Raw genomic sequence first — 25478 nt, 5'->3', positions numbered from 1 at the left:
CAGTCTGGGAAGCAGGCTTTATTTATCCTATCCAATCTCTCACACCTCCAAATCCCTATATAGAAAAATACTACGGCAGTGATATGATCAACTGCTGTCAACCTTGTCGACAGAGAAATAAACTCGTATTTTCTTTCTTTCATCACATAGCATAACATATGAAGGAAATATTATCAAAATGGTTTGACAATAAAAGAGAAAGCAAAGAAACTTTAAGAAAAAAAGCCCATGTTGCTTTTTTAAACACCCTTTCTAGTACAGAACAAAGGAAGTAAAATATTTCAAAGATCAGCTAAGTGGAACTGATAGCAAATATAATCTCTAAAGAGCTACACAAAGTGGCAATAATTCTTCCTAAGACTTGATATAACATATTTTCAAACTCTTGAAGAATAAATGGAGAAATTTCACTCACCATTTTAGGGAGCCTTATCAACATATCTTTGCAGCGCAGGATGCATGAAGATGCTCTTGGAAAATCATCTTGAGCAACTGCCTGGGAAAGTGAAAAATAATGCCAATAACTGGTGAAAATGAAATAACAAGCCGTTTGTCTACGAGTCAATTTTAACGTATTTTAACTGGTGTTTAAAAGCCTTAATTTGTCTTCCAATTCTTTTAGCAACACTAGTTGGTCTAGCTGAACATAACAGTCAGCTCAAAATACTGAGAAATAATGGCAAGAATCTTGGGTAACATGGAGCTGACAATGAATGACTGGGAGTCATGCATCTTTCTGGAAATGCTGAAACCAGTGTACGATCTTATTATATCATGGTATAACGCTGTGTCTAATAGATGCTTCCCCAGCGTGAATAGTTTTTGCATTTGTCTGCATATTAGAAAATAGCAGTTTGTCATCCTAAAACAGGCCCGCGATAACCTCGCACTGTGAACTGCTGTGGTCGTCTGCTATGAAAGGCAGTTTAGTGCAATCTCATCCTGGAGCCAGAAGAGCTACTCTGATTTTTATTATGTATAACCTTGAACCTTATGCTCTCATGGCTTCGGGTTCCTCATCCATAAAATGAGGGTGCTGTACCAGCTTATGTCTAAGATTCCTTTCGGTTCTGTCATCGTATGACCGAACACCCTCAACTGAACAAAAACATCAATCTCACATTACTTAGGAACTTGTCGAAGAGGCTTGTTTTAGCCATTTAAGAATTTAGCTGACAAGGCACAATTTTAAAAAAACCATGGACATATACAAGAAAATAATTTAATAAAGTACATTGTAGAGAAAAAAATCCTTACATTTGCTATTTTTTTCCTCTATTCTTGTGCTTTACATGAGAAAATAACTGAGTAGACAAAAGATAAAAAACATAAAAAGCCAACTTCTCTCTAGTTTTCTCCTCTAGCTTTCTGCTAACTACTAAGCTTGACATCGTACTGAGTAGATAGTGTCCTCTAAGGCTTTAATACTAGATTATGTTAAAGGAGAAAATAAATCGTAAACACGAGAACCTCAATAAGCCAAATCTCAATTATCTACAGAGATAATAAAATAATATTCCCATCTATACAAATAAATGTTTAATACTTGCTGACTGACTCATTCATTATTCAAGGTAGAGAAAATCTTATAAAAAAGAAGTGCTCAGTGATAAATGCCATGATGACGCTTTCTGTTCTAATGTAAAACAATATAAGCCTTTAATGGTCAAAAAATCCATCAAGTATCTATCATGAATCGGATTTTACCTTTTAAGACATCAAAGCTCTAATAATTCAAACTAGTTTTGAAATTTTATTCATCACGTAGGGCCAGAAATCCCAAAAGATAGAGAATTCAGGCAAAGAAATCTTAAGAAAAGGCAGCACAATGTGTACTGCTCTAGCAACATGTGGTCAACATCGGACCAGTAGAGCCTTTTGGAACACATTCCCAGGTCCCACCACTTGGAGAGTCTGATTCGTTAGGTCTGGAATGACACCCAGCCTGTGCGGATACAGTGAAAAGACTATGGGTTTTGGATTCCCAGCTTTTCCATTTCTTTGCTCAGTGAACTTTGGCAAGTCACAACCTCTTTGAGCCTCAATTTCCTTAAATGTAAGATAGGGATAGTAATGTCTACCACATTTGTGTGCCTTTCCCTACCAACCCAGCCCACAATGATCTCCCTCTCCTTTTCCTGTACTCATACAGCACTTGTCTAAACCTTTGTCTCTCAATCTTTCATATCTTATATATGACTATCACTCTTTTTGGGGGGACAAAGAGGTCAGAGAGAGATCACAGGAGAGCAGATTCATTCGTACAACCTATACTTACGTGTTATCTATGATGTGTCAGATACCATGCTAGATGCTGATAATGTAAAGTTTAATTTTTTATGTTACTGCTTTTTTAACTAGTAGGAGAGATAGTGGACCAGAGCCCTTGGTATTACAGAGAAAGTGGGATTTCAACACGGTTAGCATCGCCAGGATACCCTCCGGCATAGTCTTTACGCATAAGTTCATGGCTCCAACCCTCATGTGACCCTCTCGGCTTCTACAAGTGGTTTTACCCTAGTAAAGGGGGAAGGGACAGAAGCAAAACAGATGACCCTTGCATCGACAGAGGATATAGAGAGCAGAAAGAGGCACTGCCAATAGACAACGAAAATGGGGAATTAGGAGAAACCCCAAGATCTACAATTACTTCTACAATGCTAAAATATTACAGGTGGATTATCTGTGCCACAAGGGCAAACAGAAGACTATCCACCACCTTGCAGGTGTGTATAGAGATTGAGGAAAAGTAAATTCTTAACCATCGTTATGAAGACCACATGACCACTTTAGACAGTCTGTGCCACACCTGATCTATGCCACTCATTTGACCCTTATATTTTCCTTTTTCCATTTTTTAAATGAATTTATAGCCTAACTTCCAAACTAACTTATAATTTTCTTGAAGAAAATGACCATACCTTATAATCGCACTTACATAGCACTGAACACTGCATGTAGATAATTTATCTGTACCATTCTTATAGTACTTTATTCTTTCTGTGTTGTATATGCATTCTTTATCTCACCAACCAAACTATAATCTCCTTGAAGATATGTGATTATCTGCATTCCCCCCAACAAAGCCTAGCATAGTACTCTGTTCACAGAAGATACTCGTTGTCTGTTGAATAATAAAAAAATAAGTGAATAAAGTTATCTAACCAGTTAAATGGTAAATGACTAGAGAAAGAGAAGGGCTATAAAGATCTCTAAGAATATCTCAGGAGCTCTATGTGTCTAATTTTCTGCCAATACCATATTATTTCAGTTATTATAGTTGCACAGTATAGTTTGAAATCTGGGAATGTGCTATTTCCAGCTTTGTGCTTTTTTTCCTCAAGATTATTTTGGCTACTTGGTGTCTTTTGTAGTTCCATACAAATTTTAGGATTTTTTGGTTCCGTTTCTGTGAAAAATGCCACCAGTATTTTGATAGGGGTTGCACTGACTCTAGGGATTGCTTTAGGTAATATGGACACTGTAACAATGTTAATTTTTCCAATCCATGAGCACAGAATATCTTTCGTAACTATTATTCATCATAGTATCAGAAGCCCTATCTAGAGCAATCAGGCAAAAAATAAACAAATAAAAGGCATTCGAATTCCAAAAAAAAAAGAGAAAATTATAAAGCTGCCACTATTTACAGATGATGTGACTTTATATATAGAAAACCCTGAAGACTCCACCAAAAAGGTATCAGAAATAAACAAAAACAGTAAAGTTGCAAGGTACAAAAATCAATACACAAAAATCTGTTCTGTTTCTATACACGAACAATGAAAAATCAGAAATTAAGAAAACAATCGCATTTATAATTTCAACAAAAAGAATAAAATACCTAGGAATAAATTTAACTAAGGAGGAGAAAGACCTATACACTAAAAACTATAAGACATTGTTGAAAGAAATGGAAAAAGACATCAAAAAATGGAAAGATAGTTTCTTCGTTTAAAAAATAAGAAGGAATTAAATAAAACCTAAATAAATGGGAAGCCATCCCATATTTATAGGTCAGAATACTTAATATTTCTAAGATAACAATACTCCTCAAATTGACCTATAGTTTAAATGCTATCTCTATCAAAATTTCAGCTGCCTTCTTTGCATAAATTGAAAAGCTTATTCTAAAATTCACATGAAAGTGCAAGAGGCCCAGAATAGTCAAAATAATCATGAAAAATAACAAAGCTGGAGGAATCACACTTTCTGATTTCCAAAACTCACTACACAGCTACTGTAATCAAGACAGTGTGGTATTGGCATAAGGACAAACAAACAGATCAATGGAATAGAATCAAGAGTCCAGAAATAAACTCCCACATTTATGATGAATTGTTTTTTGACAAGGGTGCCAAGACCATTCATTCAATGGGGAAAGAATAGCCTTTTCAACAAATAGTGCTGGAACAACCAGATAGCCACATGCAAAAGAATGAAGTTAGACCCCCACCTCATGCCATAATCGAAAATTATCTTGAATCGGATCATAGATTTAAATATAAACTATAAAACTCTTAGATATGAAGAAACTGGAGACTTCATACACTGCTGGTGAAGTCTAAAATGGTTCAAACCACTGTGGAAAACAGTCCAGCAGTTTCACAAAAAGTTAAACATGGAGTTACCATGTTATACAGCAATTCTACTCCTAGGTAAATATCCAAGAGAAATAAAAACATGTACACACAAAAATCTGTACATGAATGTTCACAGTAGAATTTTTCATAACAGCCCCAAACTGAAAACAACTCAAATATTCTTCAATGGATGAATGGATTAAAAAAAAATTGTGGTATATCCACAGAGTGGAACACTACTTGGGAATAAAAAGATGAAGTACTGATACATGCTACAACATGGGTTAACCTTGAAAACATGCTAAGTGAAAGAAGCTAATCACAAAAGAATACTTATTGTATGATTTCATTTATATGAAATGTCCAGAACAGGTAAATCTAGAGAGACAGAAAGTAGATTAGTGGTTGGTAGGACTGGCTTCAGGAGGAAAGGGGAGCGACTGGTCATGGGTAGGGGGTTTCTTTTCAGAGTGATGAAAATATTTGAAACTTAGGTTGAGGCAAAGATTGTGCGATTCTGTGAATATACTAAAGCCATTGAACTATACATTTTAAATGTATGAATTTTATAGTATATGAACTATATATCAATAAACAATTAAAAATAACAATTATACTAGATGACGTTTACAGAATTACATAATTACAGAGTGCAAATTCATCACATTTGTCAACTGAAAATGCACATCTAACTGTAGTGAGAAAAGGAAGAAACTCAAAAGGCAAACAGAGGTGAAGTACAACTTTGAACACTGATAGCAGCAGACTTTTAGAAAACATAAGCAAACGAGCCAGAACGATTGCAAATGAGAAGGTTCATTTCAGGCAAATATTTTAGGCAGACTATGAACAGAAGAGAGTCACAAACAGACAAGTGTCTCAAGTAGAGGCTACTGCCATATACAAATGACAGACATTACATGCAGTTGATAAAAATGATGTTTAGTTATATATCAGCCTTTCTAACCTCATCCATCCTCACAGAGACATCAATCACCATCGGTAATGCTACCTTCAGACACAAAACAGAGACTTAAAGAAAGGTCAAATATAATCTTATAGACGGCAGATGACACCTGACCTTCTTCTAATAGGTTACGTCTCATCATTTTTGCATTTACATAAACAAAATGCCTCACTGTGAGGCCCTGGTGACTGTGATACGTACTGACTCTGCCTGGTGAGACAGCACTTTGAAAAGGTCCCTCTCCACCGCAGTCTTCTGCGTAGTCAGGTGAGCCTCAGTGGAGCTCTTCTGCATTATTCTGCCATACATTTGCTCCAGACCCTGGGAAATGAAACCACAATACAATGTAATAATGAAAATCACCACGGCTGTTACTAATAATTGCCACAGCTAAAAATCAATGGCAACTTACAGCCATGGCAGCTTGAAAAAATTCATCGGCGACCACAGGATTTCCTACATCCACCCACCCTTTTCCTGTTTTCATATTCATCTGGAAGAGAGAAATTAGAAAATAAATTTTTTAAAAATCACACCTCCAAACTGGCTGAGGAGGGTATTGGAGAAAATATTTAATTTTCTGTCCATATTCAGTAGTGTAATCCACAGAAAAGAAAAAGGTAACAGTCGGCATTCTTTGGCACGTGGGTATCAGAGGGGAAGGGAAGAGGGGAAGATGAAGAGGGTAAAAGAGTTCAAACATATGGCGACAGAGGAGATCTGACTTTGGGTAGTGAGCACACAATGGACTATACAGATGATGTATTACAGAATCATACACCTGAAACATATAATGTTATTAACCAATGTTGCCCCGATAAATTTAACTTTTAAAAAGATTTTATTATTATTATTATTATTATTATTATTATTATTATTGACTGAATTGTGTCCCCTCCCCAAAAAATATGTATGTTGAGTCCCTAACTCCCAGTACCTCAGAATGTGACTATTTGGAGACAGGGTCTTTAATGGGGTTGACAGAGTTAAAAGGAGCTCATTAGAGTGGACCTTAATCCAATCAGACCGGTGTTTTTGTAGTGGGAAATGTGGATACACAACAAGTCACCAGAGATAAACACAAACAGCAAAGACCATATGAAGATACAGACAGAAATCAAATATCTGCAAGCCAAGGAGAAAGGCCTCAAAAGAAACTAAACCTGCCAACACCCTGATCTTGGACTTCTAGCCTCCAGAACTTTGAGAAAATAAATCTCTGTTGTTTAGGCTATGCAGTCTGTTGTATTTTGTTATGGCGGCCCTAGCAAACTAAAACAGTGATACAAGCATATATATGATTAAGATACATGGAGATAACCAGAAGTGAAAACAGAAATGGCTATGAATGATATCCTCAAAATGAGAAAAGACATCTGCACGACGCAATTCACTGCAGCACACGAATGTCCATCGAAGAGGAATATAATAAGGTATGTGCAGCTGTTGAATATTATGTAGGTATAAAAAACGAGGAATATCTCTTTACACTGCTATGGAGTGATCTCTAGGATATAATGTTAAATGGGACTTTAAAAAAGTGGAGAAATAACTATACATGGTGTCAAGTGGGTGCAAGACTTATCGGGGGGATCACTTTGTAAGTTATATAAATGTCTAAGCACTATGCTGCACACCTGAAACTAATATGTTACTGAATGTCGACTAGAATTAAAAATTAAAATTAAAAAAGGATAAACAATAAAATAAACAAAAGAGTCAACTACTGAGACAGGAAGAAAACAAGGTAGAGAGAACAAAGATAGAAGGTCAACTTATCTGAACATACCTCCGTTAGTAGATTTGACTTCAGAGCCATGTATATATTTTCCATAATTATAAAATAAAATTCAATCAACAAGGGGGAAAAAGCAATTGCTAAAAATCCAAAGCAAATAGAAAAAATTTGAACTTAACTATGTATGAAGTTGATAGCTTAATCAAAGAGAAAGAAATTATTTCAAGTAATTGGAAAACAACCTTTAATAATATTAAACAAAGTTTTGACAGTACATCCCTAATGGATTACGTCCTAAGGATAAAAGTTCAAAACGTTCTTGACAAAATTGAACCTGAATCAACTCAAGCTTCTAAATCTACTAGTACAGGGAAAACGGGATAGAGGACTACAACATTAAATGATACCGTGAGCATGCAGTCATCTGAATCCAAAATTTAGGAAACTCTATAGGACGAACGACCTGGTTTCTTCAAGAAATAAATTTAATCAACACATTTGTTTTAAATGGAGGGAGAGAAATGTAGATTAAAAGAGACATATTAATAAAACACAAGGTGTAGACTTTCTTTAATCCTGATTCTAAGAAACCATCTGGAGGAGGAGAGAGGGAGAAGAAGCAGGGCAGGCAGGGCAGGAGGTGCTGTATATTTATGATTTTAGAAAAAAACCTTTGTTAAATTTTATCGAGTGTCATCATGAGTACTGGGTCTGTTTGAATAAAAAAGATATCTTATCATTTGGAGACACGTATGGGTAAAATAATGTATTTTGGATTTGTTTCAAAATAATCCATGGGGCTGGAGGTTTCCTGTTGGAGGAGCTAGAGAAGAAACAGGAACGGTCATGTGTTGAAGAATACTTTAGCTGAGTGATGGGTGAATAGGGGAATCCACAGTCTTACTTGTTTTGTGTATACATTGGAGATTTTCAATGAATATTGTTTTAAAACACTGGAAAAATATTCTCCACTGAAAAAACATACTTGCCTCTGGGGAGGGAGATGGAGTAGGGAGGGATGGAGCGGAGAACTATTCCTTTTATTACTTTCATTAATTTTCATAAATCCTGAATTATAAGTTCGATACTTAGTCTGCTGAATCACTATAGTAACAACTATAACACTGCCGAGACCTTCACTGTAATCGATGCAGGAATCATAAAAGGAACCTGGGTAGCCCTGAGGGCATAACCCCCTCGGGTTTACGCTAACTGCATCCATCTTCATAGGCACGCCGACTGTCTCATCACACCTGCACTCTCTCCTCGTTCATTTAGGACTCACCAAAACGTGTCTTCGAATACCTTCTTCCGAAACAGCTAAGCTTTCACACATACACACCAACCTGCAAGCAACATGCCGTACTGCAAAACAGTAATTAGACACTCATAAACACAAAATAGGCATTCTCCTTTTATATACACCTCTAAAGAGAAAAGAGGAGTGAAACGAAACAGATTTTACTGTTAAAAATAAGAGTTTTAAAGGCTTTTTAAAAAAACAATTATCAAAAGTAAATGGCCTGAAATTTATCAAATGAATCATTTGCTTAATGCTCTAGTCAAACAGATACTTAATTTTCAAATTTAAATTTCTGCAGGTCGTAAACCCCAAAGACCCACTAGATACCTGGTGCTCCATGACACTCTTGTATGTACCGTGCTGGCAGCACGGTAATTCTGAAACTACTCGACGTCTGACAAAATTTCTGAACACCATGATAGTTTGGATTATTCTAAAATTGGAACTCAGTACATTCTTTGCTGTAGATAATGTAAAAAAAGTTCTTAAAGTATAACTTAGAAAATTCAGTTATCTTCATGATACAGTTCATTTCCCCTGAAAAGAGGAAAGTTTGAATAACTGTAACCCCTTTGTTTGTGTAGTTTCTTTCATCATAAAACACAGCCGACTTTTTAAAAGATGACTTTACATGTAACTAAACTAGCTGCCTTGATGTTAGATCTCAGCAGCCCTTGATAGTACCTATGCTGCTCAAGCTAATACCATTTTTAATTAATATTCAATTGAAAAGAGATCTGCCCAGCTGAAATTACAGTGTAATTGAAGTAGTCAGGTCTTTATTATCCATCATGAAATGTCAAATCTATTCATCCCTTAACAAAATTAATTTGTTTCTGAAAAGAAAAACTTTCGGTAAGACAACTTATAATCTTATTTACACTGTCTTCATTTCCAGTTTTTATAAAGTTTCTTTTATTTTTTCCAAAGTGTACTAACCCTTCAGTGTTCTCGAAGATCCTGATCATTCAATTACTTCCCCACTCCAAAGACACCTTCAGTCCCTCCCTCTCGATTTACTCCTTTCCTCTCTACCTTCCAACACATCCACCACCCCCACTAGAAAACAAACCAACCCCACTGCGCTTCGAGCCTCCATCCCATTTCTCCTCTTCCGTTCACTGGCAAACTTCCAGAATTGAATGGTCTGTCCACTACCTCTCCTTTCTTACTACTTACTCCTCTCCTTAAGTCCCTGCCATGTTATTTGCAACCTTACCGCTTTACTGAAACCGCATTACCAAGATCACCTTCCCTGACTTCGAAGCAACATTTCACAGTAGTCATGGCCATTTTGAATACCTCCTTGGACTCACTCGATCCCGGTCCAGCTCTGAGCGGTGTCCCTCTGTGGGAAATGTCACAGTCGAAGAACTCTGCTCCCATCTCCACATTCTCGATCCAGCTGTTTATAGTTACCACCACCAAGGCCACAGGCCAAAGGCGGCAGTGGCCGAGACAGAACACTACTGCAGTATAAAGATGTTTCCCTGGTTGCTGTCCTCTACCCCTGTCTTCTCAGCAGCCCGCTCTGGCCCCTCTAGATCACACGCATCTCGGCAGGCTGCCGACTGACTCCTTACAACTGCCTGACTCTGCTCTGTCCACAGCTTGATATTTGAATTGACTTTAGACAATACATAGTGCTGTATCCTCTGGCATTTGTGAATTCCCTGTTTTTCTTGTTCATTTAGCTTTAATCCATTCCTTCCCAGATCCTCAAGATTAATGTATGCCTGAGATTTTTGTTCTGGAGTCTTACCTTGTCCCTTTCACCTACTGCCCACCATAACATGCTATGTCAATCCTGTAAGGAATCTGTACTCGATAAATACACAGTGAATCTCCTCCAGAATATTTTCGCTGTCCTCTCTGGTCTCCTATCCTTGCTCTTTTTCTTCCCATTTCTGGAAGAGTCAAGGTTAAAATCTCGCTACTGTGTTCTCTCAGCACCACTGGTATGCATGAGGATTCTTGAGAATTTTTTTTCAAACTACAGATATGCCCAGGTTTCATCATAAATCTATTAAGTCAAAACCACCAATAGTGGGGCCTAGGCATCTGTATTTTAACAGGTTCCATAGGCGACTCTCATTTATACGAATATTTAAAAACTATTGCCCTTTATTTTCTCCCTCACAGAACTCGACGACACTTGTGGCTTCAACAATCACCTCCAAATGAATAACTACCAAATCTATAGGCAGCTTGACCCTTTTCTTATCTCTCCAACCTTACTGTCACCTCAGTCAGGTCTAAAACTCAAATTTACAAGTCATTCCTCTATTTCTGGATTTCTTATTTTTGTTCATTGTTCCATAATTCTTCCCAATAATAAAAATTTGTACCTTGTAAATCTTGATGATTTTTTTTCATCACATGACATAATCTACACACTGAATTTGTTCATAAGGAGAAAAAATAACTTCCAATCAACATACTTTTGGAATAAAACTCTTTAAAATCAGAGGCTTCCTGCACCACATCCTGTTTTCTCCAGAATTTTAAAAGTACCGTACACATAATAAGCACCCAAACGTCTGATTAAGAAGTGCTACACGCACAGGGTCAGCACACTGAGCAAGTCCTAGGGCTGCAGCTTCCACTTCACCTACCAGATCCCTGATACTTGACAAGCGGTGAAACACTACCGGAACAATGCTGGTCCCACGATATGCAGAACGGTAGGTGTTTAGAATTGATGCATTTTAATATCGCTCAGTTCACCTGTGTACTAAGTCTCTCTACAGATAAATGTCTAACTTTTCCCTCCCCATAACTACAGGATCTAAGGCTCCTAGGAGCCATAATATCAACATTTATCTGACTTAAAGAGATAGAACTGTTCTCAAAATATCCTACTAGAAGAATGGACTAATGAGTAACTATATTGTTGACACTAATTACCCTACACCTACATGAAAGTTGTATACAATTGGGTTCATACTCATAAAGATAAATACTTAGTAATAAATTCTACTGTTGCATACAGACAAAATTCAATTGTCTTTACAAAGCCGAGTGGTCCAGAGACCGCTTCAATGTATCCTTTGTTTTGTCGCCTCAATGTATCCTTTATAATTGGACGATATCATTTCCCAAATTGCATTAACTGTCATCATCCTTGCTAGAACTCAGCAACTCTCAGCACACTAGACCCTGCCCATTTAGGTAAAGCATTAGAACTCTCCCAGTGAACCACATTTAATGAATGCGTCCAAGCGGATGACTTCGGTTTTGGGTTTTGCTTTGTTGTTGTTGTTGTTTGCTTTCACAGGTAGAAAAAAAACTTCTCTAACTTTTCTCAGTAACTCAGTCCAATGTTCATCAACTAACCTCATTAGGAAACTATTCTTTACAGATTTTTAAATTTAAATCTCTTTCATAGCAACATTTTTCTTTCCATTATTAATGGAGAAAGGAAACTATTCCTTGATGGTCCTTCAGAATCCAGATCATCTATTCTCCAGAGAAAATGATCCGTGTTCTTTAATGTTTCCTCAAGTTCTCATTTCCACATCCTTTAATTATCTTTGCTATTCACCACCAGACTATTTCTTGCAATGATGCTTTTAAACTTTATTAAGATGGAGCTGATTTCTGAAAAAATCATAAAACCGAGGGAGGCTGTTTGCTTGACAAAGCATGCTTACGGGTTGTTTTCCTTAGTCTTGTTTTAACAAATTTCTATGTGAAAAGTGGTCAAAATATTATTTAAACTGCAGGAACATAACCTGATGTATAGTATTTCTCACAATATGAATCACGAAATATATACATACATTTAGCTTTCTGGTCGTCATTTATAACCAAATTTACTTTCTTGGTAACTGCCCAATTCCACAGGTTTATTGCCATTTCTTCAACCTGGACAAGAGAAACATTTTCTTAGCCTGCTAAAATACCATCCCTCTCCAAAGATATATTCTTTCTTGCATGTCGTATGCTTATGTGACTATTGTGCATCATTTACAGGACCTCGATAACCTAATCACATTCTACCTTTCCTCCCCCAAACTTACCCAATGTTAAGTTTGATTATCTAATGCTGTCCCACAAACACAACTTGTTCATTCCTATCTACACACCTTTATACTCGTACTGGTGGCTCTTGATAGATATACCTTCTCCCATTCCCTTTACGTAACTAAAACCCAGGTCAGTCTCACCAGGAACATCCGTGAAGCCTTCAGCAACCACTACAGTCTACACTGATCTCTATCTTCCTTGAATTTCTATATTCATTAAGTTTCACATAATTGAGCAATTATGCTATTTTGTATCATTTATTCCTTAATTATTTGTTTTATTTTTGTTTCCCAGCTAGGCTCCTTGATATCAAAGTTCACGTGTCATACAACTTATACAGCACTCAGAGTACCTACCAGAGGGATAAAGAAAGAATACAAACTCAAATAATAAAATTTGCTGTTCTATTTACGTTTTGCTCTACAGATTAGGGGACAAAGTTTCCAGCAGCTTCTTTTGGTGTATATCTTTCTATCACATGGAACCTAGTCAACTAGATGTAAAAATAAATCAAGCTCATAGTGTCTCAAGGATAAAATGAAAACACAAAAATGTGTAATTTAGGACCGGCTGGTTTCTGGCAGAGACCTCTGAAGAAAATAATTCATCCTGGTTGGTACTATTGCTGCAAACCAGTATGGCATAGCTTTGGCCTAAGTCTCCCAGGGTGACTAGACAGAAGCCCTATACCATTATCTTAGAATAAACATATTGGTAGTAATATGACTAAGAGGAATACTAACTGGACAAACGAAAAAAAAAGTTTATGTACGATAAAGGTGCACAATTATATTTTAGTTTTAATTATTTTCTCTAAGTGTCACTCTTCTCACAGTTCTACATTTTTCTGATGCACTTCCGTTTAAACACATCATTCCACATTGCTATCATTTCACTAACTAGTCTGGGGCTAATTCTCATGCTCATCTCCATCTCTCTCACATAGTATCCCCATGCCACAGCTGACCTAATGATGACTTTCACATGAAGAATTATTTGATTTGTTTCATCAAAAACACATGGAGTTAATATTTGGCTCCAAATTTCCCAGAGGAACAAATGTTATTTAGGGGGAAAAATAAACATCCAGTGTAAAACAACATAAAGAAGCTGCCATTTTTGGTATTTTGGAAAGCAATTTGACAATGTTAAAAAAAAAGGCAAAAAATGTTCATATCTTTTGATACACTAATTGCTTTTCTAAGACACTATTTTTCCTATGGATACAATCCAAAATGTTGAAGGGATGATATTTGCACTTAACAGTGTTCCTCACATCATGTAAAATTGGGAACAATACAAATATCAATAATAAAGAAATATATAGATGAATTATGAAAAAATGCACTATATGGAATATTATTCAGCCATTTAAAATAGTGGTCATGCAACATGGAAGAAATGGATGAATTCCTAGAAATGTACAATCTTCCAAGGTTCGAACAGGAAAAATCAGAAAATCTGAATAGACCAACAACTGCTAACAAAATCAAATCAGTAATCAAAAATTTCCCAACAAATAAAAGCCCTGGACCAGATGGCTTCACAGGTGAATTTTACCAAACATTCAAAGAAGAATTGATCCCATCTTCAAACTATTCCAAAAAATTAAAAAGGAAGAAAGACTCTTGAACTCATTTTACAAGGCCAGCATTACCATGATGACAAAACCAAACAAAGACACTACACAAAAGAAGAAAATCATAGGCCAATATCCCTGATGCACACAGATGCAAAAATTTTCAACAAAATATTAGCAAACCGAATTCAGCACTACATTAAATAGATCATATAACATGATCAAGGGGGATTTATTCCTAGGATGCAAGGCTGGTTCAATATCCATAAATCAAGTAATATGATACACCACATAAACAAAATGAAGGATAAAAATCATATGGTCACATCAATAGGTGCAAAAAAGCATTTGACAAAATCGAGGATCCAATTATGATAAAAAACTCTCAGCAAAGTGGGGATAGAGGGAACATATCTCAACATAATAAAAGCTGTATGTAACAAAACCACAGCTAACATCATACTCAATGATGAAAAGATGAAAGCTTTTTCTTTAAGATTAAGAACAAAACAAAGATGTCCACTTCCACCATTTTTATTCAACATAGTTTTAGAAGTCACAGCCACAGCAAACAGATAAGAAAAAGAAGTAAATATCATCCAAATGGAAAGAAAAAAAGTAAAACTGTCATTGTTTACAGATGACATGTTACTACATATAGAGAACCCTAAAGAATCCACAAAAAAAATATGAGAACCATAAACGAATCAGTAAAGTAGCAGGATACAAAATTAATATTCAGAAATCAGTTGCATTTTTATACACCAATAATGAACTCTCAGAAAGAAGAATTAAGAAAACAATCTCATTTACAATTGTCAAAAAGTACAAAATATCTAGGAATAAATTTAACCAAGGAGGTAAAAGACCTGTACTCAAAAAACTATAAGCCACTGAAGAAAGAAATAAAAGATACAAATAAATGGAAGCATATACAGTTCTCATGTATAGGAAGAATCAACGTCATTAAAATGTCCATACTACCCAAAGCAATCTACAAATTCGAACAATGCAATCCCTATCAAAATACCAATGGCATTTTTCACGGAACTAGAACAAATAATCCTAAAATTATATGGAACCACAGAAGGCCCCAAACAGCTGAAGAAATCTTGAAAAAGAAAAAGTTGGCAGTATCATGCTGCCTGATATCAAATTATTTTACAAGGCTATAGTAATCAAAACAGCGATGGTACTGGCATAAAAACAATCAGATAGGTCAATGGAACACTATAGAGGGCCCAGAAATAAACTCGTGCCTATATGGCCAATTAATCTATGACAACGGAAGCAAGAGCATTCAATAGGAGAAGCATTTGAGATCCTGCATCTTGACAATTATCAATTTGGCTCAAAATCCTATACACAGTCTTTAAAAAAAAAAAGAATATACAATAGGATAAAGACAACCTCTTCAATAAATTGTGTTGATAAAACTGGACAGATACATGCAAAAGAATGAAACTGGATCACTTTATTAAACCATATAAAAGAATAAACTCAAAGTGAATTAAAGACTTAAATGTAAGACCTGAAACCATCAAACTCCTAGAAGAAAATATAGGCAGTAAACTCTCTGATGTTGCTCTTAGTAATATCTTTTCTGATATATCTCCTGAAGCAAGGGGAAAAAAGTAAAAAACTTAAAAATAGGACTACATCAAACTAAAAAGTTTTTGCACCGCAAAGTAAACCATCAGTAAAACAGAAACAACCTACAAAAAGGGAGAAGATATTCACCAATGACACATTTGATAAGTTGTTAATATCCCAAATACATAAGGAGGTCATACAACTTAACGACAAAATAATAAACAATCCAATTAAAAAATGGGCAGAACACCTGAACAAGCATTTCTCCAAAGAGAACATAAACAGATGGCCAATAGACATATGAAAAGATGCTCAACTCCACTTAATCATCAGGGAAATGCAAATTAAAATCACAATGAGACATTCCTCACACCTGTCAGAATGGCTATCAGCAATAAATCAACAAACCCAAGTGTCGCCAAAGATGTGGAGTAAAGGGAACACTTGTGCACTGTTGGTGGGGATGTAAATTCATGCAGCCGCAATGGAAAACAGTTTGGAAGTTCCTCAAAAATTAAAAACAGAACTACCATATGACCCACCAATTCCACTTCTGGGTATTTATCCAAAGAAATCCAAAACACTAATTCGAAAAGATATGTGTATCTCTATGTTCACTGCGGCATTATTTATAATAGCCAAGATATGGAAGCAACCTAAGCGTCCATTGATAGAAGATTGGCTAAAAAAGAGGTAGTACATGGACTATTACTCGGCCATAAAAAAGAATGAAATCTTGCCATTTGTGATAACATGGATGGACCTAGAGGGTATCATGCTAAGTGAAATAAATTAGAGAAAAACAAATACCATATGATTTCACTTACATGCGGAATCTAAAGAAATAAATGAATGAACAAAACGGAAAAACTTATAGATACAGAGAACGTTTTTTTGGTTTTCAGGTGGGAGGGGGGTTGAGGAGTGAAAAAAAAGAAAGGGATTAAGAAGTACAAATTGGCAGTCACAAAACAGTCATGGGGATGAAGAGTAGAGCATAAAGAATATAGTCAATAATATTGTAATGAACATGTACGATGTCAGATGAGTACTAGATTTATCAGGGGAATCACTTCATAAATTATGTAAATGTCTAATCACTATGTTATATACCCGAAACTAATATAATATTGTACATCAACTGTAATTGAAAAATAATTTTTTAAAAAAGAAATCAGCACAGCAGCTCCAGAATGGGGGGTGGGGGGGTGGGGAATCTCAGCAAGACAGCCTATATACAGGATCTTTACTAGTCTCTAGCTATTAATAATGAATCTAGAATATGTAAAGAACTCCTATTACTCATAATAAAAAAACAACTCAATTTAAAAACTGGCAAAGGATCTTAACAGACATTCCTCCAAAGAAAATATACCAAAGGCCAATAAGCACATAAAAAGATGCTAAACGTCATTAGCTATCAGGGAAACACAAATCAAACCATGATGAGATACCACACCTACACTCAAGAATGACTTCTATCAAAAAAAAAAACAGAAATAACAAGCGAGGATGTGTAGAAATTGGAACCCTTGTGCACTGTTGATGGGAATGTAAAATGGTACAGCTAATATGGAAAACAGTACGGAGATTCCTCAAAAAAAAATTGAACTACCATATGACCCAGCAATTCCTCTTCAAAGTATATATCCGAAAGAATTGAAAGCTAGGACTGGAACAGTTATTTGAACATCCATGTTCATAGATGCATTATTCACAAGAGTCAAAAGGTGGAAGCAACTCGAGTGTCCATTGAATGATAAATAAACAAAATATATACAATGCAATATTACTCAGCCTTTAAAAGGAAGTAAACACTGATATATGCTACAACGTAGATGAACCTACGGATATTATCCTAAGTGAAATACGCCATTCACAAAAAGACAAATACTGTATGATTCCACTTGTATGAGGTACCAAGAGTAGTCAAATTTATACAGACAGAAAGCAGAATGGTGGTACCCAGGGACTGGAGGAAAAGGGGAATAGGGAGTTGTTGTTTAATAGGTAGAAAATTTCAGTTTTGCAAGATGAACAGAGTTGTATAGATTGGTTGCACAACAAAGTGAGTGTACTTAACATTTAAACTTTACATTTAAAAATAGTTAAGATGGTAAATTTCATATTATATATATATATTGCCACAATTAAAAATAAAACACAAGACACCAACTCACACCCACTAGGATGATTATAATTCAAAACACGGATAAGTAAGTATCAGTGAAGATGTGGGAAAATTGGATCCTTCATACAATGCTGGCAGAAATGTAAAATGGTGCAGTCGCTTTGGAAAACAATCTGGCAGTTCCTCAAAAATTTAAACAAAGTTACCATATGAACCAGGAATTTCACTCCTAGATATATACCCGAGAGAAACAAAAACACAAAAACCTGTACATGAATGTTCACAGAAGCATTACTCATCACAGATAAAAGGATAACACAACCCAAATGTTCATCAACAGATGGATATACAAAATGTGGTATATCCAAATAATGGAGTAATATTCAGCCATAAAATGTAATGAAGCACAGATACATGCTACGAAATTGAAGAACCTCGAAAATATTATGCTAAGCAAAATAAGTCAGCCACAAAAGACCACATATTGTATTATTCCATTTACAGAAAATTCCCAGAATAGACAAACCCACAGAGACAGAAAGTAGATGAGAGGACTCCGGGCTGGGAGGAGGGGAAGAAATGGAGAATGTCCGAGAACAGGCGCAACCTGTTTCTTTTGAGGGTGATGAAAATGTTCTAAAACTAATATAGTGATGGGCGCACAAATGTGAAATACTAAAATTCACTGAATTGTACATTTGAAATGGGTAAATTATGTGGTTTGTGATTATATCTAAATAAAGCTATCATATGTAAAAGAGGGAAAGATTTACAATAAATTTTAATCTCACCTTTCCGTATGTGCACTCTGCAAAATGGAGGGATTTGCCCGAAGTCAGTGTTCCCAGAAGTGTTTCAGAACCTCAGGGCAATTTCCAAATTAAATGACAGACCCTCATTTAAACACCAGAAAAAATACACCCCCCCACCTCGAAAAGTGCCCCTGGAGGCTTACGCTCAGCTGAGTTCCCTACTACCAGGTACTTTCTTACTTGGCTGCAAAAGGGAGAGAACTATTATTTAGTGACAAACTACTACGTAACCAGGATGTAATATGTTATTTGTTTACAATGCTGAGGTGGGTTTTATTATTCTCCTTTAACAAATGAGAAAACTGAAGCCTAGAGAGGTTAAATAGTAAAGGTTAAACTTCAGCAGATATTTTTCCACTGGTTTCTAAAATTATTTTCCCTAAATGCACCATTAGGCTTGAAAATCCAAAAACAGATTTCTATGTATTTAGCAATGGTTAATCATGAAGCCCATTTACTTATGCATTAATTAAAATGATCAATCATCAAAACTTATCAAACGAAATTATTTTTATACCAACCTGAGCATCCTGTATGTCAGCCATAGATTCCCTGTTGATATTTTCTATGTCCATGTAGAGTCTATCAATTGCCTCAGGCATGTTAGGCAAATGATCACTCACAATGAGGTTTTCGATAATTTCTGAAATAACAATGGATGAGAAAATTCCGTGAACTATCACCACTGGCTAAAAGCAGCAAATCGTTTTGAACTCTATTGCTAGATTTTGGTCAAATGAATATAGCACGAAGAGACTTTGAATGATCCTTAGAGTAAAAACAAACTGGAGGAAAAGTTTCTCTTAGCTAAAGGTACAGCACAATTTTCAAATAAAAATTATATTCCCTGGGAATCACTTATCTATAACAGTCATTATTCTCATTCTCAGTAAGTAAAAAGCATCGACTTCACAAATAGTAATGTCATCTTAAAACTACAAAATAGAAATTAATAATGTCTTCAAAATTAGAAAATATAGAAATTCTGAAGAGAGACTTAGACATGTGCCCTGTAAAACAAATACTTATTAATACTTTCAAGCATTAGACAGACATAGCTAACTTATCCTGTCTCTGAAGATCTGACCTTATTTTGTGAGAAAAAAATGACATGCCCAATTAGTGATAACATAAGCCAGTTACTCAATCTGTACAAATGATGTCACCATTTTCTAAACAGTGTTAGAGAGTATGTAGTGAAAAAAGAATCCTCATACACTGCTGGTAGGGATGTAAATCGGTGCAGCCACTATGAAAAATAGTGCGAAGTTCCTCAAAAAATTAAGAATAGAGCTACCATATGACCCAGCAATCCCCCTCCAGGGTATTTACCCTCAAAAATTGAAAATACTTATTCCTAAAGATATATGCATCCCTGTGTTCACTGCAGCATTACTCACCGTAGCCAAGATATAGAAAGAACCTAAGTGTCCATTAATGGATAAGGACGTGATACATAAATACAATGGAACACTACTCAGCCACAATAAAGGATGGAATACTGCCATTTGAGACAATGTGGATGGATCTTAAGAGTATCATGCTAAGCAAAATAAGATGGGAAAGGGCAAGAACCATGATTTCACTCACATGTGGGATGTAAAACGGAAAGCAACAATTAAAACAAACTCATAGACACAGACAACAATATGGCGGTTCCCAGAGGGGAAGGTGCGGGGGGGAGGATGAAGATGGTCAAGGGGGCCAAATATATGACAAAAGGAGACTATACTTTTGGGCGGTGAGCACACAATGCAATATACACATGACGTATTAAAGAGCCGTACACTTGAAACTTATGTAGTAACCAATGTCACCTCAATAAGTTTAAATTTTTTAAGTGATAAATATACAATAAAATATTATTCAAGCATAAAAAAGAATGAAATCTTGCCGTTTGTGACAACATGGACAGACCTTGAGGGCATTATGCTAAGTGAGATAAGTCAGAAGGACAAATAACATATAATCTCACTTATATGTGGAATCTTAAAACAAACAAACAAACACCAAGCTTGTAGATACATATTGGTTCCAGGCAGAGGTGGCAGGGGAGGGGCTCCGGTGTGAGCAAAACAGGCGAAGGCAGTCAAAGGTACAAACTTCCAGCAATGAAATAAATAATTCATGGGGATGTAACATACAAAATGGCAACCATCGTCAATAATACCGTATTGTATATTTGAAAGTTGCTAAGAGAGTAGATGGTAAAACTTCTCTTTACAAGGAAAAAACCCTTTGTAACTACATGTGGTGGCGGATGGTAACTAGACTTAGTGTGGTGACCATTTTGCAATATATACAAATATCAAATCATTATGTTGAACACCTGAGACTAATCTAATGTTGCATGTCGATTATACCTCAATTTAAAAATTAAGAGAGTTTTGAAACTGATGTTTTTAAAAATGCATATATTTAAAAGATTGCTTTAAATTGTTTTTGAAAAAAACAATATAAAGTTTTGAGTTCCTTCTTTTAAAAAAATCCAAAGATATCTTCATAGGATAACAATTATAACTTCTAGTCACACAGTATATGAGACTGTGTGAAGGCATTAATTTTGATTTGTGAATATTCTCTTAATGTTTTATGTAATTCATTGTCAAAATAATTCTAGTTCTTTCAAAACATATTTTCAGTGTCATTCAGTTGAGCAATCTGATTGACACAAGCTGAGGCAATGACAGCACTGCAGGTCTTTAGGGTAAAATGCAGTCAGCAAAGCCGGGTAAGTAGCAGAGATAGCACAGCTGAATGGCTGAGTTATGCTATGAAAGAGACCTGCTTCTGGCAGAAGCTCATAAAAGAGCTTCTATAAATATAGCCTCTTCCTGAGATCCAAAGACAACATGCTGTATTAAGGTTATATTGAGCAAGATTGTACATTTTGAAAGAAAATGATTAAATTATCTTCCTGGCTACTGAAATAAACTGTGATTTACAACATGATTTCAGTCAATATAATTTAAACGAGATTCATCCTGTTAAAACTGGAGTGGCCACACTATTGAGATGGCTGTGTTAATCAGTACTCATTAATTCTGATTAGGTAGACAGCATCGTAGGCACAGTATAATAAAAAATAAACATTTTTCCCTGTCCTTGAGGAAGAGAGCTTCTGCTACAACAAGGAAAAAAAATTTATCAACAGTCCTGCCAAGTCTGTGACCTCCATAAGCTCAACCAGTCATTCAAAAGCCAAAGCAGCTCAAAGACTTACCGGGGTCAATTCGAGATTTTGGTCCCAGTCACAATGATTACCTGCAATTTCCTTTGTGAGAAAAGAACCAAAACTGACAATAAAATTAATATTTGCATACTGCTCTATAGTCTCAAAGCTTTCCATATGCATTCTCATTTAATCATCAACCTACTCTGTAATGGAGATATTTTTGTAAGATGTGGAAACTGATATTTACAAAGTATAGCGACTTCTTAAAGGTGACACAAAGAGAAAGGAGCAAGCTAGCACCTGAACTCTGGCTTTCTCACTTGAAATCCTATACTTTCCACTATACTAGCTCTGTCGGGAAGAGCCTGGAACAAGTGACATGCCAGGACTCTGAGACAACTGAAAAACAGCAAGGAGGGAAGAATCAGAGTGCTATGCTATAATTCTGATTGTGGGCTAAGAAAAACTATTCCAGAAGAGGCCGCTTTGAATTATCCAAGCAGCGTCAAAAGGGCAAATTCATGGCAAACAGGTTTAGTCACAGACTGAAATCGCACTGTAAATCGTATTTTCTATCTAAGGTCAGAGAGATGATCATTTTTCTCATACAGTGTTCTAGGAGATCCCAACCGACAAAACTGGATAGGGTACAAGAGAATCCAAGCAGCGAGGCATAATGCAGAAGTCAGATGGAACTGCATACACCACAGTTTCAAGAGAACTATTCGCAGCAACGCATGGTTCTAAGCAGCACCCTTGGACCTGGAAGGCAACTAGGAAAGGATGCAGAGCAGTCCAACGCCACAAAAATCATGACAAGCAGAAATGATACAGCTCCGAAGCTCAACAGGTACCTAAATTACGCCCCTAGCATCTGAAATCTCAAACCTGATGGCCAGAATGGCTTCATTCTAAACCAATCTCTTCTCTACTCTACAATACTGCTATTTTTCTGCCCTGGATAGAGCTGGCTCAGGGACTGGAGCAAACCTAAACTTTGGCTCATCAGGAGATAAATTTCTGTAAAGTTCTGGAGGGAAATTGGGGGGGATCAAAAGAGAAGAGCTGACAAGATCATGCTAACCAAAATACATTTTCAGCTTGATTCTGGTGAGGAAACATACCCAGCCACATTTAGAACTAAACTTTAGAGACTAAAGGATAAAACTGTACTGACACTGAACAAACTACATCAGTAGAGGGAGTGTCTCAAAAGAGCCACAACTCAGTGCTCTCAACGAAATACACATTGTGTCAATGTTGCAATGAATCTAGGTACTTTATATCTTTCACACTCCCGGAAAGGCGAGGCCCGTAACCAAAATCAATTTGCCAATTCATCCAATCCTGTCCCTAGGCATCTACTTTATAAAATATCTGTATATAACAGATAATTTTGAATAAAAACCTGACCAAAGAGGCAAAAAAACAATCTGTACATATTATTCTTTTATTCTCATTACAATCTGTTACCCTTTGAAGCTGAGCCCTGCTGTTCTGGACCAAGAATATTCTATTCGGTTAAGACTTGTTTTGTTTTAGTACCATGGATTCCAAAGGCTATTTCTACCTATTTAAATGCCTTTAATTAATTTCCATTTACTGAGTGTTAACAATGTACTAGGCATTGGAAGAAGGACTTATCCAAGACACTTGCCCAGTAGACTCGTATCTAAGTCAGACCAGAAACAATATGTGGGAAGATTGGGAATACAGTAGATAGACTGCAACACAGGTGGATTAAAGCTGAAGTGGATTAGCTAGACTAAGTACATTTAGGAACTCTTAGCAAAGAAGTACTTAAAGGAAGAAAGAAGTCTAAGCTGACTCAAAGATCTCTGTGGTTTCTTATTTCTATACTACTAAAATCTACACACAATACATAGCAAATAAAATTTGGTTGCAAAAGAGGTCAAAAGTTTAATAAAATCAAAAGAAAGAAGGCTAATTTTCCACACAAGGTATCTTTAGCCTTTTCATTCCTAATAGAATGTACTAGTTATTTAGAAGATTGCTAAGCAAAATGTCATAAACAATTAGGCATCCTATGAATTGTTTTTGATGGTGATATAATAATCCAGGAAAGCTTTATCTGAGTTCATGTGCATTTCCAAATCATCCTCAGAAATATATAGGGTCATCCCTGGTGATAGTGTTGCTATTCTGTGAGCAGTATGAATAAAACAGACAAGAGTTCTTTCTTTCATTCCTCTAATAAACATTTAATGATAATAAAGTATTTTGCTAAGCCCCAAAGATACAATGTAAATAAGACACAGTTCCCTCCTTTGTAGAGCTTAACAGTCATTTCCACACAAGATATATGTGAACACACAGCTATCTATCAATTTAAATTTTAGAGTTACAAGTCACCTTAAGATTCTACTAACACTCTCATGTTACAGTTGATTAAAATAAAGCATAGATAAGTTAATTAACTTACCCAAGATCAAAGCTACTGGTAGCACAGCATGAACAGAATTCAAGACAATTGCACTCTCTCTGTTCTGGCTGGTGTCTACATTCCTCCTTTTCAAACCTACTCCAACAAACATTTATTAAATACCTGGTATCAGGCAGATACTGGGCATCTCACTAGCAATACAAAGATAAGTAAAGGAATCTATACCATCAAGCGGATCACTCTATTAGGGGAAATTAAAATTTAAAAATTCACAATATGTACTGTGAATACCAGATGCTACAGAAATATAAACGAAGGACTGTAACTCTGCTCATTTGAGAATTGAGATATAGGGATGGCAGGACAGGCTTCACTGAGGTGCTATTTGAGGTGGGCCCTGAGGATGAGTTGGAAATTTTCCAGGCAACATACCAGAGAAAGAAGCTCAGAGCTATGGAAAAGCACAGTGGGTTCAAATAAACATAAGTGGTTATGTCTGACTGGGGAAAAGGGTAAAGGAAAGTTACAGGAAACACCTTAGAAATGTATACAGAGGCCAGAGCCTGAAACGTATTGTATAACATACTATGAATGTTAAATTCTTAAGTTCCTCCACCTCTTCAGTTCATAAACTCTATTATTTCTACCTAATATGTGCATACCAGGTGACCTCACCAAGTATCTCAGTAAGATTTCTGCACAGGCCATATAAAATTATGCTCATGACTCTGAACTGTGTGGCCCTCTCTTGGGACACTTCCTAATAACTGTGCTATTCCTAATCTGGGGATCCAATAGCGGCATTTAAAGGAAGGGGAAAAAGTAGTTCACGGAGGCTTCTAAATAAAGTACTTTGAGATTCAATGCAAGTGTATTACCTTGAGTGACTTTTCCTACTAAAGCTTTTAGTCTAGATCTGCAGTCTAAATTGGCAGCCAAAATAAATAAATTAATAGATTAATTAATTAATTAATTAATTAACGGGCCACCGCATGTGGCTATTGAGCACTTGAAATGGGGTTAGACCAAATTGAGATGCACTATAACTGTAAAACATATACCGGATTTCAAAAATTTAGTATTCAGAAAATTAATCTTCAATATCTCAGTAATTTCATATATTGATTACATGTTGAAATATTTTTGATATGTGAGGCTAAAACA

General features: G+C 36.0%; 1 protein-coding gene across 1 annotated transcript in view; it reads right to left on the bottom strand.

Annotated features, from left to right (window-relative positions):
* TEX11 (testis expressed 11) overlaps window positions 1–25478 on the bottom strand; it is a 144167-nt gene that overhangs the window by 112624 nt on the left and 6065 nt on the right. The window contains exons 3-9 of the mRNA XM_039841737.1: window positions 22231–22309; window positions 19257–19424; window positions 12374–12458; window positions 8574–8653; window positions 5963–6043; window positions 5752–5871; window positions 416–496 (exon numbers count right to left, since the gene is read on the bottom strand). Coding sequence (XP_039697671.1) covers window positions 416–496; window positions 5752–5871; window positions 5963–6043; window positions 8574–8653; window positions 12374–12458; window positions 19257–19424; window positions 22231–22309 — 694 coding nt within the window. The remainder of the gene's footprint in view (window positions 1–415; window positions 497–5751; window positions 5872–5962; window positions 6044–8573; window positions 8654–12373; window positions 12459–19256; window positions 19425–22230; window positions 22310–25478) is intronic.

Source organism: Pteropus medius, unplaced genomic scaffold (genome assembly GCF_902729225.1).
Source record: "Pteropus medius unplaced genomic scaffold, Ma_sr-lr_union100, whole genome shotgun sequence".
Taxonomy (NCBI): Eukaryota; Metazoa; Chordata; class Mammalia; order Chiroptera; family Pteropodidae; genus Pteropus; species Pteropus medius.
This window is presented reverse-complemented; position numbering and strand designations above follow the sequence as displayed.